This window comes from Corylus avellana, chromosome 2 (assembly GCF_965113065.1).
Source record: "Corylus avellana chromosome 2, dhCorAvel1.hap1.2, whole genome shotgun sequence".
NCBI classification, from domain to species: domain Eukaryota; kingdom Viridiplantae; phylum Streptophyta; class Magnoliopsida; order Fagales; family Betulaceae; genus Corylus; species Corylus avellana.
The window spans coordinates 33,554,184-33,573,984 of record NC_142491.1 but is presented as its reverse complement, the minus strand read 5'-3'; the positions used below and the strand labels follow the sequence as shown (position 1 = coordinate 33,573,984).

The 19,801-nt window shown below is 36.3% G+C and overlaps 2 protein-coding genes and 1 pseudogene across 2 annotated transcripts; all 3 read left to right on the top strand.

Moving 5' to 3' along the window:
* Nucleotides 1–1,066: 1,066 nt before the first annotated feature.
* Nucleotides 1,067–2,848, top strand: LOC132177504 (endochitinase EP3-like). The gene is made up of 2 exons (XM_088513309.1): nt 1,067–1,519; nt 2,278–2,848. Exons 1-2 carry the CDS (start codon nt 1,099–1,101, stop codon nt 2,682–2,684), a joined length of 828 nt encoding a protein of 275 aa, XP_088369435.1. The 5' UTR covers nt 1,067–1,098; the 3' UTR covers nt 2,685–2,848.
* Nucleotides 2,849–6,761: 3,913 nt separating this feature from the next.
* Nucleotides 6,762–7,379, top strand: LOC148587671 (uncharacterized). The gene has a single exon (XM_088512751.1). The coding sequence runs from the start codon at nt 6,762–6,764 to the stop codon at nt 7,377–7,379; it is 618 nt and encodes a 205-aa protein (XP_088368877.1).
* Nucleotides 7,380–15,438: 8,059 nt separating this feature from the next.
* On the top strand, nt 15,439–16,994 carry LOC148587670 (endochitinase EP3-like; annotated as a pseudogene).
* Nucleotides 16,995–19,801: the final 2,807 nt, after the last annotated feature.

Genomic DNA, 19,801 nt, shown 5'->3' with positions numbered 1-19,801 from the left:
TAGTGATGAATATCATGTAATAATTATAATTACTTAGTGAATGAGACTGAGTTTAACTGGTGGAACTCGTTTTGAACTATTGGATCAAATTCTAATGAGATGGGTGAGTTTGAATTGAAAATGAGAGGCGAGAAGGAGAGAAGTAAATGGGAGGTGTGCCAGTCCTTTTCTAGGGCATCTGCGTTTTGGAATAAATACAATCCCTTGTTCTTTTGAACCACTAGTCTCCATGCACCCCGCCATTTGTCTAACTCAATTATTAATTAAGATTTGGCCACAATTTTAAATCATAACCATAAAATATATACAATTCATTTTATTTGAAACGAAGAAGTCTATTCCGTAAAGTACTTTGGCATTGCTATTTCTAGAAGCCTGCCTTTTTTATTTTTTTATTTTTATTTGAGTGATTAACTTATGGACCCCTTGAGCTAGGTTGTCTTGTCTTTCTTTGTTGTACTTTGGCACTGAAAAAAAAAAAAAAAAAGGCTTTGGCATTGAATCCTACCCAATAGACATTATTAAGTAAACTATTTTTTTTTTTTTAAAAAATTTATTTAAAAAAAAAGGCTCATGATCGATTAGTTACTTCTTACAAGCTAAGAAAAAATGATTTTTTTAAAAAGGTTAATTGGACGGCCAGTCAAAATGATTAGAGATGATATATAAGAACAGTTTAGTATACTCAAATTCATCATTGCTATTATTATTGTTGGCATCCATATTTTCTTTCGTAATAACGTACACCGACACTTTGAATTAAAAAAAAAACACCATCACTTGCAAAACTGTGCCGTATCATTTACCACTTAGGTATTTAGTGTTCCGCCAACTAACTTTCTTCTCCGCGTGGGAGTACCACCGAATTGACTTTTGACTTTATGAACCCTTTGATTTCAGAAAAAAAAAACACCTTTGTCATGATTTAAAAAGTCCACTCACATACACACAACTTACACGGCTTCTAGAAAACATTATATTCAGATTGAAAGTCAAATTATCTCACCTTAATGCCACTATAAATATCCAACTTTCTCTCTTCATTTTTCCTCATCACCCAGTTTGTCCTCCATTCTTTTGCCCACACTCTCTCCAAAAATGGCTGTAGCTTCTAACATGAAAAAGAATCTACTATCTCTTCTCCTGGTTGGAATTATAGTTGGTGTGTTGCCAAGATACTCGGAGGCTCAGAATTGCGGTTGCGCCACAGATCAATGTTGCAGCCGATGGGGTTATTGTGGCACTAGCGACGACTATTGTGGCACGGGGTGCCAGGAGGGCCCTTGTTTTGCTTCCCCTCCTACTAATGATGTTTCGGTGGCTGATATTGTGACACCAGAATTCTTCAACGGGATACTCGATGAGGCAGATGCAAGTTGTGCGGGAAAGAACTTTTTTACACGAGCAGCTTTTCTTGAAGCTACCAATTCATATAATGAATTTGGTAGGATTGGTTCTGTTGATGATTCTAAGCGCGAGATTGCAGCCTTCTTTGGCCATGTTACACATGAGACTGGACGTAAGATCTTGATCCATCCCTCTCTCTCACTCTAACCTCTAGAAAGATCATGTTCATACTGCATGCACAAGCCTAAAAATTGATATTTTAAGCCCTTCTTATTATTCTTATAAATTAATAATATCTTCTGTTGGGTATCCTCTCATTCTTTAATAGCATCTTCAGCAATAGTAGCTAAAATACTTGGTAGAAAACTGCAACTCTCTTATTAACTATTTTTCAATATACACTCCAACATATTTTCTATTCTCTATTTAGTTTTAAATATTATTTTATATTCTTTTATAATTATATTCTATTTCTCATATTTTCATTTGGAAGAAAGAATGATGGTGAGAATTAATATTTTATTTGGATATTGTACTACAGTAAATAGCGGGAGATGTATTTATCTCACCTCTAGCTAATATGCTGAAGGTGAAAAGGGTTAGCTACTATTGACATTTTACCTAGTCTATTGAAGATGCTCTCAAAAAACAAACTTGGTTGCATAATCCGTAGTAGCTTTCAATAATATTTTTAGTACTTTATTATATTTTTCAGGTCATTTGATCCATTAAAGCAATCTATATCATCTTTTGAGAGATCGAAGAGCTCAATTGTTAACATATATAAATTCCATCGATTATATATATATATATACTAAAACATTTCTTGATATAGAAGGCCAAAAATTTAGAATATGATAAAATAAAGAAAAGAAGAAAAAGAAAAATTATGAATTGAAGCAAGAAGTTTATTTTTTCTTCTATGTGCAGACTTTTGCTATATAGAGGAGATAGATGGTCCTTCCAAGGACTACTGTGACGAGACAAACACAGAATATCCCTGCAACCCAGAAAAAGGTTACTATGGGCGTGGACCAATTCAGCTATCTTGGAATTATAATTACGGACCAGCAGGAAAAAGTATTGGGTTCGACGGGTTAAACTCTCCTGAAACGGTTGCGAATGACCCTATTATTTCATTCAAGACAGCCTTATGGTATTGGATGAACAATGTTCACCCAGTCATAAACCAAGGATTTGGGGCGACAATTCGAGCCATTAATGGTAACCTCGAATGTGATGGTGCAAACCCTACAACAGTTCAAAAACGTGTTGACTATTACACTGAATATTGTAATCAACTTGGTGTTGATCCTGGCAGCAATCTCACTTGCTAGTGTAACATAGTTTGCTAGCACCGTGTGGTGTCTTTTTTTTTTTTTTTTGTTTTTTCCAAGTTAACTCTGATCTCTTTAGCTCAAATAGTTATTTGTTGCTTCTATGATTACTTGTTTAGATTTGATGTATGTTCTAAAATGAAATAAAGGGTATAATTAATGAAGCATCAATATCCGGATTTGGCTTCCATGCTAGTATTTTCCCCTCTTTGGGTCATTAATCTTGGCTCCTTGGACTGTGTATATATATATATTGAAGTTAGGATCATTTATAGATCATTTTCGTACAAAGGATTTTTTATTTTTTATTTATTTTTTCTTATGTAAGTAATCTTGCGTTGGATTTAAGTTAAAGGAGTAAAAAATCTCTCTTTCTGAATCCCCAAATCTGAAATAACCTCTCTCCCTAAGTAGACTAACAAAAACTCTCTCAAAGTCCTCCTAAAATCAATAGCATGTCGTCGCTTTTTACGTTGCTATTTTGTTTTTGTTCCCACAATTTTCCCTCTATAGTTTATTTTTTGTTACATAGTTCTATTTTTGTGAATTTGGCCACTGTTGTTTTGGTTTTCTTCTGTGTTTATGTGTTGATAGTTTTAATGAATTGGGAGACAATTAGACAAGTGGGTCATAAATGAGTTAGTCTGATTTTGTTGTTTTTCACAACGATTGTTCTTTTTGTACTTGCTCTTATTAGAATGCTCATGTTTAGTTCCTAAGGGGTAGCTTAATCGGTTGAGGATTACGCCTTATGCAGCGAAGGTCACTAATTCGAATCCCTCCTCATCCCTCTTGTGTGGATGTGTCAAAAAAAAAAAAAAAAACAGAATGCTCATGTTTAAAGCTAGGGAGCCTATGAAATTAATTAACTATAAATTAAATCAGAGTGTTACTCACAACGTCTCTAAATTAATTAACTCGTAATTAACTCGAACTGCTACATGCATGTGTTAACAAATATTACAAATGCACCGGAAATGAAACATTGATCTAGACTAAAAAGCTATTCACATGTGAGTCATTATTCGTTTATAAATACTGTCATAAAGAATGATGTACATGACTTAACACTTACTCTAAATGCTAAGGAGTTCGTGAACTCAAATGTGAAATGTAGGTTACTTTGATATATCAAGGAGTGATATTTTTTGCGGACAAAAATCTTAATACATTGGATAATCGTATGCAATAAGCATTATGGGAATACTCGTTTTAAGAATGAATCCAAATCATTTGTTAAAGAACAAAGCCATAAAGAATATTCCCCTTGATTTAGATTTAATGGTAAATAATAATTATATTATCCTGAAGCTCGGGTTTGAGTGTTTCAGTGAGTATACCGAAACTTATGTATGTATAGGGTAAGATAAATTCTCACAAGTACATAAGGATACCATGATTTTACATCAGTTATTCAAGGAAAGAGGTAGTGAACAAAGTGACAGTCCATAAACTTTGGTTCAACTACGAAATGATTCTATAGAAGAGTAATATATATTAAATAAGTACATTGCGATGATTAATTGATTAAATAAAAAAAATACTTATTAGAGTGCAATCACAATTACTTAGTGGAATTAATTGTGATTAAATAGTGTCGTGTGACATGGTCGAGAAACACATGGTCACATGCCTATTCGAGTTCATAGTATTTTTTTTTTCTTTACGTCCTTTTTTTTTTTGGAAGTGACTTTAGGTCCCTCTTTGAGTTGATGTAAATTGACTAGTATATATTTATATTAAGGCTCAGTTATATACTTATTTGCTTGAGTTTTTATTTTATTTTATTTTATTTTAATAAAATATGGGCCAAAGAGATTTTTAATCTAAGTCACTGATTGTAGAGAATTGGGCTTAGAAAATTAAATAAAGCTATGGAGTCAAGATTTAATTCTTATAGGCTTGAGCATAAGATTTGGGCTCAATAGAATTATTATAAGTTGATTTAAATGAGTATTGGGTTTGAGGATAAAACCAAAGCTTATGCAAGAAGAAAGCATGTTAGAGTGGATTAGGGTTTTCCCTAGGTGCATGGGGAGAGTATTTTCTCCCCATGGCCGGTTTTCCTAGAGGGCCAAAGGCAGGCCTTTTTCCTCCCTTGGTCAAAATCCTCTGTGGCTTTGTCTCCTACTTCTATCAAGATTCTAGTATTATAAATAGAGGTTTAATTAATTCTCTCTAGGAACCAAATCCTAGGTGAGAAGTAAAATCTGCTTTAAGTCGAATTTTCATACGGCTGTGAAGGAACTCTACGTGAAGGAATAATCTGAGTGTTGGTGTAATCGGGATTTGTCCATCGGAATGGCTGAAGATCTAACACGGTTGTGGGGTAATCTATCCCTGTCGGTGGAGGAGAATGAAGAATTGGAGATTGATGCCGGAGCAGTGGAGGGAGTAGTAGCAAGAGGAAACTTTTGTTGTATTGGAAAGCTAATTACGGATCGAATTGTAAGCAAGAATACTATCAGGCCAAAATTGACACGGAGTTGGCGTCCATTAGGAAATCTGTCGTTCACAGTAGTGGGGGACAACATATTCCTGTTGGATTTTGAACATGTTTGAGATAAGGAAAGGGTAATGGAGGGGTGCTCATGGGTTTTTGAAGGAAATCTCTTCGTGGTGGAAGAATTTGATGGTATCACAGCGCCAAACAATATTGATTTCAAACATGCAGCTTTTTGGGTGAGAATGTTCAAACTCCCGCTAGCTTGCATGAGCAAAGCTGTGGGTACTCAAATTGGATCGTCAATGGGGGTGGTGGAGGATGTCGATACGGATGAGGAAGGTCTCGGGTGGGGTGTGTATTTGCGAGTGGGGATTAAGATTGATATCACCAAACCCTTACCACGTGGGAGGCGATTGAAACTATTGGGCAACTCATTTTGGGTTCCTTTCCAATATGAAAGAATTCCCCACTTCTGTTTTCACTGTGGTACAATTCAACATGGCAAAATGGGGTGTGAGAAGAGGAACAGGTCTCAGGTGCAAGAGGCAGCGCTGGAGTATAGCCCTTGGCTAAGGGTTCCATCCCAAAGTGGATGGAAGGACTATGAACGGGAGGCGAGAAATGAAAGAGAAGGCTGTCAATACCCGACCTCAGGAGGTGACTGGAAGTGGAAAAATCGGCACGAGGAAAGCTCAAACAGGAGAGATAATGTAGTGGAGGATGGGTATCGGAAGGAGGAGCTATAAAATAGGACTCTATCAAACTCCAGCATTGGTGGTGGCTGCGGCGAGGCAAGCCCTAGTCCGGTGGGGGTAAGGGAAGAGACCGAAATGGAAAATGATAGCGTGAATCATGCGCAATTAAATGCAACTTCCGTTGAAAATGTTGAGCTAGCGGCTGTGTCTCCAGATTTGTTCTGTCAAGGAAAGGAGGGCGAGATTCTAGGAGATATGGGGAGTGATACTCGGTGTGGTGAAAACGGCCAGAAGGGCACAGGAGCGGCTGACCTGGATCAAACTATAAAGGAAATCTTTAGGAGTATGAATGGTGAGGGACCCCATCAGTCTGCGCCAAAATCAATAGTAGTGGGAAAAAATGGAATAGAAGGAATGGAGGGGCCCTCACGACCTAGAAGTGAACCAGATTTTTACATGGGTTGGTGTGCAGTGGGGGCCTAACATAATTTAAAAAAACAGTCCCATGAAGGTTTTAGCTGAAGCCCATGCAGAGGGTTACGTTCAAGCAATAACACCACGTTTGACTTGGAAAAGGAAGGCAAGAGCTGGATAGATTCATCCTCAACAGACAGAATTAGTTCATCAAGGGGGAAAGCAGAAAAGAGGAGGGAAAGAGGTTGTTGGGGAGATGAAGAAGAGAAGGACACAAGGGGAGTCTCTGAAGAACATGGGAGAGGAAACACATGGATCGGGTATGGCAGTGGCTGTTAAACAGCCCCGCCCACCGCAATGATAACACTTAGTTGGAACTGCCGAGGGCTTGGGAACTCTCGGGCAATCAAAGACCTATGCCAAATAATTAAGGTCAAGAAGCCTAATGTGATTTTCCTAATGGAAACCAAAAAAAACCAAAAAAATATGGAGAGAATAAAATCCCGGACGGGGTTTCGCAATATGTTTGTTGTGGACTGTGTTGGGAGGAGTGGGGGTCTTGCATTATTATGGAATGAGGAGGTGGGTCTGGAGATTCAGAATTTCAGCCGGCGTCATATTAATGCCACTATCAAGCCGATTCACGGAGGTGTCCCATGGAAGATGACAGGCTTTTACAGCCATCCGCAAGCACATAAGAGGCATGAGGCATGGGAATTACTGCGACATCTAGCTTCTTTATCACCGGAACTGTGGATATGCTTTGGAGATTTTAATGAAATTCTTAAAGCTGATGAGAAAAAAGGTGGGGCAGTACACGCAAGAGGTTTGATGGAAGCTTTTAGAAATACTTTAGAATTTTGCGGCCTAGCAGATTTGGGAGCCAAGGGGCCAAAGTTTACATGGAATAATGGAAGGGAAGATGCGGAATTCATGCAAGAACGGCTTGATAGAGTAGTGGCTAATGCTAAGTGGCGTACAGAATTTCCGGAGGTATCGGTGTCCGTGGAAGCAAACCTTAGCTCTGATCATGCTCCAATTATATGGAGTTTGCATGGGGCAAATGGAAGGAGGCGAATTAGATGTACTTTTAAATATGAGGCGAGTGCAAAGCCATTATTAGAGAGGTATGGCGGGTGAAGGCTTATCAAGGAAGTAGGTGGCAGCTCTTGTTCCAAAGATTGAAGACTTGTAAGGAGGAGTTGACCCTCTAGAATAACAACACACTAAAATCAGCCGAATTGGAGATAAAGAAGAAAACTGAACAGTTGGTTTTGTTACAAGGGGAAGAGGACGATTATGATGGGCAGTAGGTGGGCCTTCTTAATGAGGACATCCATATGTTGCTAGAGCAGGAAAATATAAGGTGGCAGCAAAAATCAAAAGAATTGTGGCTGAAGAATGGAGATAGGAACACAAAGTACTACCATGCATGTGCCAATCAACGGAGAAGGAGAAATATGATAGACAAGATTATAGATGCAGGGGGCTGTTCGTGGGACAAGGAGGAGGAGATCCAACAAGCCTTCATAAAATATTTTAGCAAGATGTTCTCTTCGAAATCAATGGGAGATATGAGCCATTGCTTCAAAGGAGTAGAAGGCTGAATTACTTAAGAAATGAACATGCAGCTCACTTAGCCATTTACGACTAACGAAATTCGGGAAGTTGTTTTCTAGATGTCCCCCTTGAAGGCCCCACGGCCGGATGGGTATTTGGCTGGATTTTTCCAAGAGAATTGGTCTATTGTGGGAGATGAGGTTTGCCAAGCGATCTTTACTACTTTTAATTCTGGTATTCTTAATATAGATTTGAATTTCACTTATATATCGCTTATACCGAAGAAAAATATTGCTGCTTGTGTTTCTGATTATAGACCTATAAGCCTTTGTAATGTCCTATACAAAATTATTTCCGAAGTGCTTGCAAATAGGTTGAAAGTTCTTTTGCTATAAATTATTTCTCCAAATCAAAGCGCATTCATACCGATGAGATTAATTACGGATAACATTTTGGCGGCATATGAATCTCTCCACACAATGCACGCACGCATGTACAGAAAGAAGGGATACATGGCTGTTAAGCTAGATATGAGCAAAGCCTACGACAGGATGGAATGGAATTTTTTGGAGGCGGTTATGTGCAAGATGGGGTTTGCAAGGTAGTGGGTAAAGCTGATAATGATGTGTGTCCGAACTGCAAACTATGCTGTATTGGTTAATGGCAATCCTGTGGGTAAAATTTGGCCTACACGGGGGATTAGGCAAGGGGATCCCATTTCCCCCTACCTATTCCTCCTATGTGTCGAAGCCTTGAGTTCTCAATTGACAAGAGCAGATGATGAGGGTGTTCTAATGGGTGTCCCAACCTCTAAACACGGACCCCGAATTAATCACTTGTTCTTTGCAGACGATAACCTTTTATTTTGCAAGGCGGATTTGAATCATTGGAATCGGTTATCAGGAATCTTAAATACATATGAGTAAGCGTCAGGGCAAAGGTTGAATAAGGAGAAAACTGGAATTTTCTTTAGCCAGAATACACCCATGGAGATGCAAGAACAAATCTTGAGAGTGGCGGGCATCCCATCTTCCTAATGGTACGATACATATTTGGGTTTACCGGCTCTAGTGGGAAAATCAAGAATTAGCGCTTTCCATAGTATAAAGGATCGGGTTTGGTCTAGGCTGCAAGACTGGAAGATCAAATTTTTGTCCCAGGCAGGCAAGGAAATTCTTCTTAAAGCGGTCATACAAGCCATTCCAATATACAGTATGAGCGTATTTTTGCTTCCAAAAACCCTTTATTTAGAAATCAATTCGCTAATGCAAAAGTTTTGGTGGGGACACCAATCAAATGAATCTCGAATTCATTGGATATGTTGGAAAAGATTGGGAACACCAAAGGCACAAGGAGGGATGGGGTTTAGAGATCTTCATTGCTTCAACAAAGCTTTGCTTGCAAAGCAATATTGGAGATTATGGGAGAACAGGGACAGTTTGGGAGGCTCAGATTATAAAAGCAAAATATTACCCGAGTAGTACGGTACTTGAGGCGAATTTGGGTAATAAGCCGTCATTTGCTTGGTGGAGTATAATTAATTCGGGGAATCTTGTGAAGGAAGGTTTGATATGGCGAATTGGAAATGGGAATAATGTTCAAATTTGGAGAGACAAATGGTTACCAATCCCGAGTACATACAAGATCCAATCTCCTACGGCTGTTTTTGAACGAGGAGGCTAGGGTAAGTGAGTTAATCGAGCAAGATTTACAATGGTGGAATATAAGCCTCCTAAAGCAGATTTTTAATGAAGAAGAGATAAAGGCAATCAAATCTATACCAATTAGCTTAACAAATCAGCCGGATGTTCAAATATGGAGGGGTAAGGCCAATGGAAAATTTTCTATATGTAATGCATACCACCTAGCCAAGGAGGTAGAAAACCAAGCAAAGGTTGAAAGTTCGGATTGTAAGAGAGAGAGCAAGGTGTGGAATGGAATTTGGTCTATGAATGTTCCAAACGCATGGAAAAATTTTATATGGAAGGGATGCCAGAATCTTCTCCCTACAAGAGAGAATCTGGTTAAGCGTAAAGTTATTAAGGAGCCTTGGTGTCTAGTCTGCAATCTGGAAGCTGAAACCATTTTCGACATTTTATGGGAATGCCCTTCTGCGAAGGATGTGTGGGGGGCTAGCAAAAAGAATTTTCAGAAGCAAGGTTGCATGGAATCTGATTTTTTCCATCTAGCGGAAGATTTTTTCCTAGGGTGCAATAAGGAAGATTTTAAACTTTTTGTGGCAATTGCTCGAAAAAATTGGTTTCGAAGGAACAAGCTCGTCCATGAAGGAGTTTTCTCCCATCCAGATGATATTGTACGTGAAGCAATAGTAGCCATAGAAGGCTTATCATCAGTGCACCAACAGGATGGTTTACAAATTAATGAAACAGAGAGAGAGGATACCAAAGTATGGAAACAACCCCTTGAGGGATGGGTGAAAGTCAATTGCGATGCGGCGTTGGATACTACCAGAGGGTGTTTTGGAATGGGCATTGTCGTGCGAGACCACGAAGGGAAGGTGAGGGTAGCACAATGCTTATACAGGAGGGGTACGTTAGTACCTGCAGTGGCTGAAGCGATGGCTAGCTTCTATGGGATCAAACTCTGCAAGGAGAAGGGATTTCATAAAGTATGGCTGGAGGGTGATGCAAAAGTGGTGTGTGATGCCCTGAATTCCAGAACCCCCAACAATAATAGAGTGGGGCTGCTTATAGAGGATATAAGGGTGGAGCTTCTTGCGTTTTCTCGATGGCAATGTTCACATATCTGCAGAGAGGCAAATATCGCAGCACATACACTTGTAAAGGATGCTCTCAATTGTGCGAAGGATAGGATTTGGGAAGGAGTAATCCCTGCCAACATCAACTTAATTGTAAACCATGAGATGGTGGTTTTACATGGATAGTATCAATGGAGCTCTTATGCTTTGTTCTTGATTGTACCCTTAGAGCATTTGCTCTATTTTGATTTTCCTCAATGAAAGTTATCGTCAATTTAAAAAATAAATAGAGGTTTAATTGAGAAGCAATAAAACATAACTTGAGATTTTGTGAAAACAAAACTCACAACTCTTCCCCACTAGTGTGATGCACGGCCTAGGGAGAATCTTCTCTCTAAGTTTTGCTTGTAGGTTTTTTTTTTTAGTCATTGAGGAATGTACCAACTGATCATTGTTCGTCGTAAATTGATATGTTGTTATGTATTGTGCTAACTATACTCACTAATCAATCAATGCTTGGGAGCTGATTTACTGGTCCCCATTGATCAATTGGCTCTAGCTAGGGTGGTGATTGAGCAGTATTTGGCCATAATGAAGAAAATGATGTTTTAAGGACTAGAGTTAGGGTCACAACTTAGTAAACCTTATTAATGATAGAATATATCAAAGACAAAGAATCTGTGTATTTGAGGAATTTTTTACAACCAAGCTAAATAAACTCACGTGAAACTCTAAACAATGATTTTTTTAGCATACCTATGTTGGTATAAAATGTGCATCCTTGTACTGTCATGAAATGTTTTATGATTCAATGTTGTGAGCCTGAATTTCTAGTACAGTTCAATGATTTATGAAATAAATGTCTGCATTAATCTCAACTTACTATTTTACATGCATGGAAAATGAAATAATAATATGTTTGTATGACATGGCCACATTTGTAAGCAATGTGAAACTTTTTGTGAAAGAAATCCATGACATGTTTACACTAAACTATACCCTATGTCCTAGTTGTGAGATGAGTGATATCGACCATGAATTCGAGGGTTATTGTGACCGGCACCAACCGCCCACAAGTAGGGGTCACACCTTGTGGCCTCACTAGTTGAGAAGATCACTTAGGGTTAGACTTGATCAATCAACTAGAGGTGGTTGGATATGTAACTCGGCCTGGGGCACTAGGGTTGTACCATATTTCCTTATGGACGCACAAATCCTACCGCGATGAGGAAAGGGCCTGGAAATGACATAGTAAGGCGATTTTTACTTGTAATATAATTATATACTATGTAGGTATACTTGTGCATCAATTTCTGCCTTTTCATATTGAGAAATTTACTGCTATGTTTCTAAACGATTGGATTCACTATATAACTGGGTTTCATGCGTGATCTACTCATTAAGCTGCGAATCTTTTTCACATGTAGAACAATTTGTTTTACAAAGAAGCTAGTACTAGGATTTGAGTAAAGAAGATCTTAATATAGATGCAGCTACTTGCCGTGAGATCATCGACCTTATACCACTTGAGGACTTACAGGCCACTCGTGGTAATTACTGCCTGGAGGTAAAGTTATGGACTTCATGATTTGAGATAATTTTGTGTATTAAAATATAACTTAGATCTACTTTATGGTAGTGATGAATATCATGTAATAATTATAATTACTTAGTGAATGAGACTGAGTTTAACTGGTGGAACTCGTTTTGAACTATTGGATCAAATTCTTATGAGATAGGTGAGTTTGAATTGAAAATGAGAGGCGAGAAGGAGAGAAGTAAATGGGAGGTGTGCCTGTCCTTTCCTAGGGCATCTACGTTTTTGAATAAATACGATCCCTTGTTCTTTTGAACCACTAGTCTCCATACAGAGTAATGATATATAAGGAGAACTAGAGTCATCATAGAACCCTCCCAGATGTGATGTAGTTTTTAAAATTACTAATAGATTAAAATTCAACAATGACGATCTCAAATTAATAAGGATTTTAAAAGCCACAACACATTTGAGAGTATTCTAAGATTACTCTAATCCTCATTATATAACTACTCATCCATACACCCCATCATTTGTTTAACTCAATTATAACTCAATTATTAATTTTATGGGAAAATTACACTTTACCCCCCTAAAGTTGGCAGCAATTTTCAATTCAAACTTCAAAGTTTCAATTTTTGCAATCCACCCTCACAAAGTTTTAATTTTTTTTCAATTCAGCCATTCCGTCAGTCAGAGCTGTTTTGACAGACGGAACAGTGATCACGTGCGGTGCACGTGATCACTTATGGCCTTTTCGTACGCAAAATAACCCCATCCCTGTTTCTTCTCCCTTTGCCTTTAGCAGCATCTGTAGATGCTCTATTTGTTTCGCGAGAAAATGTAAGAAGGAAAAGCAAAAGGGATTCATCTTTTTATTTTTTTCGATTTTCTGGATTCTTGGTTATTCATGATTAGTTGGAAGTTACTTTCAACTGACGCTTTTTGGCATTGATTTCGTTTCTCATTCACAAGAAATAAGATTTGTTTGCTTCAATGCTCTGTTTGTTTCCCTAGAAAATGTTGAAAGGAAAAGGAAAAGGACACTGCAAAACCCAACTCATACTTCTCTCAAAATTCACAATTGAGAAAAGCAATCCATACCCATCTCACAAATTCACGAGAGAGCCATACCCATTTCGCTAAATCTACCCGAATCCAGAGTGAAACCCGATAATAATCAATCAAAACAATGACGAACACGGTGTTCTTGAAGCTCTCTGACAACGTGGAGCTCAGCATCTTCTTCAAGCTCGAGGAAGACTCGTGCAACTGAAACACAGGGCAAGAACCTCACATCCCTTCGCAAACACCTAGACCTCTCTTCTTTGGAACCCTATTAAGAACAAATTGATCTTATGGGCATTGAGATTTCATTGTAAAATTCTATTATACTAGATTTCACTTGAGATACAAATCATATTATTGGCCTCTGTTTTGTTTTATAGAACAGTGGATAAGCAAGAAGGGAGGAATGGGGATGTTTCACAGTGGCCATTGGAACCCATTGCCGATGATGAAGCTTTTTCTCTTCATTGACAAGCGTGCGTGCGTTTAGAAGGGATGGTGGTATTTTGGGTACGAAAAGGCCATAAGTGATCACGTGCACTGCACGTGATTACTGTTTTATCAGTCAAAACGGCTTTGACTGACCGAATGGCTGAATTGAAAAAATTAAAACGTTGTGGGAGTAGATTGCAAAAATTAAAACTTTGGAATTCGAATTGAAAATCGTTGCCGACTTTAGAAGGATAAAGTATAATTTTCCCTAATTTTAAATCATAACTATGAAATATATACTATTCATTTTACTTGAAACGAAGTAATCTATTCCATAAAGTGCTTTGGCATTGCTATTTCTAGAATCCCGCATTTTTTTTTTTTTGGTCATTTTTATTGAGTGACTAGCTTAAAAACCCCTTGAGCTAGGTCAATAGACTAGTAGACTAAAAAATTAAAAAAAGAAAAAAAAAAGAAAAGAAAAAAAGAAGAGCTCTTAATCGATTAGTTTACAAGCTAAGATAAAATGGTTTTTAAAAAAGGTCAAGTGGATGGCTAGCTTCGAATTAAAAAAAGAAAAAGAAAAAAGAAACACCCATCACTTTCAAAACTGTGCCGTATCATATACCACTTAGGTAGTTAGTGTTCCACCCAGAAACTTTCTTCTCCGCGTGGGAATTTGATTTCAGAAAAAACCCAGTGTCATTATTTAAAAAGTCCACTCGCATACACACACCTTGTAGCACTCACAATAATGTAGTCAAATTTTGATGTAAAATAGCTTTTTAAAATTTATTTTATCTAATTTAGTTAATGAATTTTTAAAAATTTTTTACATCCACTTAGTTATATTTTTATCCATATTATTATTATTATTATTAATTTTTTTTTTTATAAGGATTGGATTTTTCTTAAAGATCATACTTTTCATCTTTTTGAAAAAAAGAGAGGCGGAGAGATGAATAGTATAAGAAAATTTTAAGAAAAGAGAGATACGGAAGAGAAATAGTAGGAAAAAATTTGGGAAAAAGAGAGATGTATGTGGAGAGACTAGAGAGGAATAAAATGGCTCCTGTGAATAGTGTCGCAACATGTAACATTTTTTTTTTTTTGGCTAACCCAATAAAATATCCATTTTGTATTTTTTTTTTTTGTTAATCCAATGTGGGGGTTTTTTTTACAAATTTGATTAGCCATTTTAGATAAAAGTACTATTTGGCTCCTCCATTGTGAATGCTCTTAGAGCATTCATTTATTACGTATATTTTTATGCAAAATGACTAATTAAAACTCACTATATCTAGTTTAGCTAATAAGTTTTAAAAGACACCATACATCTCATTATCTATATTATTAAAATTTAATTTTTTTTTAAATTTTTTTTATAAGGACTGTATTTTTCCTAAATATCCTATTTTTCAACTTTTGGGAAAAAAAGATGTGAAGAGGGAAATAGTAAGAAAATTTTGGGAAAAGTAAGATGTGGAAGAGAAATAGTAGGAGAAAATTTTGAAAAAAGAGAAATGTAGAGAGAGAAATAGTATACTAATGAGATAAATATGTAAATAGTGTCCGCTACATGTAGCGGTGTACTGTTCACAAATGTAACAAAAATGTATTTTGCATTTGAGATGCATAATCCAATGTATAGGATATTTTTAGTGTTTTGCTTATCAATTTTAGATAAAAGTAAAAAATGACTAAACTATTGTTAGTACTCTTACACGGCTTCTAGAAAACATTATATTCAGATTCGAAGTCAAATGATCCCACCTTAACTCCCACTATAATATCCAATTTTCTCTCTTCATTTTTCCTCATCACCCAGTTTGTCCTCCATTCTTTTGCTCACACTCTCTCCAAAAATGGCCGTAGCTTCTAACATGAAAAAGAATATACTATCTCTTGTTTTGGTTGGAATTATAGCTGGGGCGTTGCCATGATACATAGAGGCTCAGAATTGCGGTTGTGCCACAGATGAATGTTGCAGCCAATGGGGTTGTTGTGGCACTAACAATGACTATTGTGGTACAGGATGTCAGGATGGCCCTTGTTACGATTCCCATTCGACTAATGATGTTTTAGTGGCTGATATTGTGACACCAAAATTCTTACGGGATACTTGATGAGGCCGATGCAAGTTGTGTGGGAAAGAACTTTTTCACACGAGTAGCTTTTCTTGAAGCTATCAATTCATTTAATGAATTTGGTAGGGTTGGTTCTGTTGATGATTCTAAGCGCGAGATTGCAGCTTTCTTTGGCAATGTTACACATGAGAGTGGATGTAAATTAATCTTGATCCTTCTCTCTCTCTAACCTCTAGAATGCTCATGTTCATACTGCATGCACATGCCTAAAAACTGATATTTTAAGCCATTTTTATTATTCTATAAATTAATAATATCTTCTGTTGGGTATCCTCTCATTCTCTATTAGCATCTCCGGCAATAGTAGCTAAGATACTTAATAAAAAACTGCAACTCTCTATATTAATTAACTACTACTTTTTCAATACACACTCCAACATATTTTCTATTATATTCTCTACTTAGTTTTAAATATTATTTCTAATTCTTTTATAATTATATTATATTTCTCATATTTTCATTTGAAAGAAAGAATGATGGTGAAAAATTAATTTTTATTTGGACATTGTACCACAGTAAATAGCAGGAGATGTATTTATCTCACCTCTAGCTAATATGCTGATCGAAGGTGAAAAGGGTTAGCTAATATTGACATTTTACCTACTCTATTGAAGATGCTCTCAAGAAACAAACTTGGTTGCATAATTCTTAATGGCTTTCAATAATATCTTTAATAATTTATTATATTTTTCAGGTCATTTGATCCATTAAAGCAATATATATCATCTTTTGAGAGATCGAATAGCTCAATTGTTAACATATATAAATTCCATCGATTATATATATATATATATATATATATATATATATATATATATATATATAAGAAGAAAAAGAAAAATTATGAATTGAAGCAAGAAGTTTATTTTTCTTGTATGTGCAGACTTTTGCTATATAGAGGAAATAGATGGTTCCTACCGGGACTACTGTGATCAGACAAACACAGAATATCCTTGCAATCCGGAAAAAGGTTACTATGGACGTAGACAAATTCAACTATCTTGGAATTTTAATTACAGACCAGCAGGAAATAGCATTGGCTTCGATGGGTTAAACTCTCCTGAAACTGTTGCGAATGACCCTATTATTTCATTCAAGACAGCCTTGTGGTATTTGATGAACTCTGTTCCCCAATCATAGACCAAGGATTTGGGGAAACAATTCAAGCTGTTAATTATGGTGACCTCGAATGTGATGGTAGAAACCCTGCCATAGTTCAAAAACGCATTGACTATTACACTGAATATTGTAACCAACTTGGTGTTGATCCTGGCAACAATCTTGCTTGCTAGTACTGTAACATAGTTTTCTAGCACTGTAGCACCGTGTGGTTTTTTTATTTTCTTCCTTTCCCAGTTAACTCTGATCTCTTTAGCTCAGCTAGTTCTTGATGCTTGTTTAGATTTTGATGTATGGTCGAAAATGAAATAAAGGGTATAATCAATTAAGCATCAGTATCCGAATTTGGCTTCAATGCGAGTATTTTAGTGTTTTTCCCTCTTTCGGTCATTAATCGATCTTGGCTCCTTGGACTAATATATGGGAGCTAGAATTTTGGCTTAGGGGGTCAAGGTTTTTTATTTTATTTATTTTATTTTATTTTATGAAAAAGAAACTAAAATTGAAAAACAATCCGATTACAAATATTAAAAAGCTTTAACTATGAAATAAGAAAATAATTCAACAAAATTTAATTATTGTTATAAATGTAACATACAATTTATTTTGTGATGCTCTTCGGATTTGATTTCTAACATTATGATGGTAATCAAAGTTCAGACATCCTACTTGAATCATTTGCCCTGATGTTTGATGAGTGGATGTTGATTGCCCCTCATCCGTAGTTGAGGGTGGGCAACCATATATGACATCCAATGAATTTTACACTACATCAAGGAAAAATTTTGGAGGACCCCCCCCCCGGCCCTTGTCACAATTATTTAGTGAAATTAATTGTGATTAATTAGTGTCTTGTGACATGGTCAATAAACACATGGTTACAGGCCTATTCAAGCTAATAACATTTTTGTCCTTTACGTCCCTTTTTTTTTTGCAAGTTTCTTTAGGTCACTCTTTGAGCCCATGTAAATTGACTAGTATTTATATTAAACTTCAGTTATATATTTATTTACTTGGATTTTTTATTTTATTTAATAATACATGGGCCAAAGAGATTTTTAATGTAAGTGAGTGATTGTAGAGAATTGGGCTTAAGAAATTAAATAGAGCTATGAGTTCAAGATTTAATTCCTATAGGCTTTAAGAATTAAAAAGACATTGGGCTTAGAGATTTAATTCTTATAGGCTTGAACATGAGCTTTGGGCTCAATAGAATTAATTCTAAATGCCTAAGCTGAGTTAAATCAGCATTGGGCTTGAGGATAAAATCCAAGCCCGTGCAAGAAGAAAGCATGTTAGAGTGGATTAGGGTTTTACCTTAGGTGCATGGAGAGAATATTTTCTCCCCGTGGCTGGTTTTCCTAGAGGGGCAAGGGGAGGTCTTTTTCCTCCCTTGATTGAAATCCTCTATGGCTTTGTCTTCTACTTCTCTCAAGAACCCAGTATTATAAAGTGAGGTTTAATTGAGAAGCAAAAAGACATAACTTGAGATTTCGTGAAAACAAACTCACAACTCTTACCCACAAGAGTGATGCACGACATAGGGAGAGTTTTCTCTCTAATTTTTGCTTTTATATATATATATATATATATATATATATATTTTAGTTGTTGAGGAAAAACTTTGTGAGACTACACTCATAGTCATGTTCAATCATTAAAAAGAACATCACACTTTGCGTCTATGCGTGTGGTTTCGTAAAAGAGATTTGCAACATGTTTTGGGCGAGGTTTTGAAGCACGTATATAGCCTGGCTGGGTTCAACCCTAGGTGGGCCATGCTACTAGTGTTGTTTGTCTATAAAACCATTGAATGCAAAGCCAAACAATAAACATAAATCTTTGGACCATTGTGTTAAGCCCATATATACACAACCCTCCACCTGTGCCTGACGATCCACATTATATGTTCAATTATTTTAAATCATTTAATAAGAAAATATTTGTTTCAATGCAGTTATAAATATTTGTTCGAAACATTAGGCTTATAACATATCGCATGGGAATGCATTTAATTGTTTAGTTCGCATTTACTTACCTCGATAGATTATCCTCAGTCGTAGGCATCTTAACTTAACGATACATGGGAAAGCACTTAAGGGTGGTCGACCACCCACCGTAGAACTTGGGGGTGGTCACACCACCCTCAGAGCAAGACCCTGTAGGTGCTTCGGGGGTGATACGACCAACCCTGGTGAATTTGGGGTTGGCCATGGCCACCTGCAAACGTCATCGGGGGTGGTCAAGGCTCACCCGGAAGGCACTGGGAGTGGTGCAGCCATCCCTGGATCTTATCACCCAGAAAAATCAGGCTTTTTTTTTTTATTTATTTTTTTTAAAAATTTTAAATTCGACTTTTAGGAAAAAATTGGAGTTTTTTTTTGGTAATTTTGGTCCAATTTCAATTTGGATATATTTATTGTTACCGAACAAAGGAATATGGGAAACCTCAACAAGCTGTAGTAGAGTGAGGATTTTGATTTAGATGGGTTAGGATTATAAAATAAATTAAAATAAAAATTGATTATAAATATTAAAAGATATAACTAACTAAATAAATAATCGATATAATAAAATTTGATTATTATTTAAAACATATAAATGTAAGTTACAATTTCTTTTGTCACGTCAAACATTAATTAGAATAAATTTATTCAGTTGTCCTAATGTATCTACAATTATATATTTTATACAAATAAAATATGTAATAAAAACCATTTCATAAACTATTAATTTAAAAGAACAATATAAATATGAAAGCTTACGTAAAAGTCTAAATATATACCTAAAGCTTGTCAAAAAACAGAAATTGTAAATTTGATAGTTGTTGTATATAACTGTTGAACGACTTGTTTTAGACTTGAAGTTTTTTTTTTTTTTAATCGTAACTCAATGTTCCCAATATCTACTTTAGGGGTTTTTTTCTTTTTTCTTTTTTTTTTTTTTTTTTTTGGGTCAGAATTGATCTAGAGTCGGTGGA

What these genes read in the sequence shown, in the direction of transcription:
- LOC132177504 (XM_088513309.1), top strand. Translation starts at nt 1,099, where the DNA reads ATGGCTGTAGCTTCTAACATGAAAAAGAATCTACTATCTCTTCTCCTG. An exon ending in TGTTACACATGAGACTGGAC is followed by an intron (nt 1,520 to 2,277) that starts GTAAGATCTTGA and finishes TTCTATGTGCAG; the next exon opens with ACTTTTGCTATATAGAGGAG.
- LOC148587671 (XM_088512751.1), top strand. Translation starts at nt 6,762, where the DNA reads ATGTTTGTTGTGGACTGTGTTGGGAGGAGTGGGGGTCTTGCATTATTA.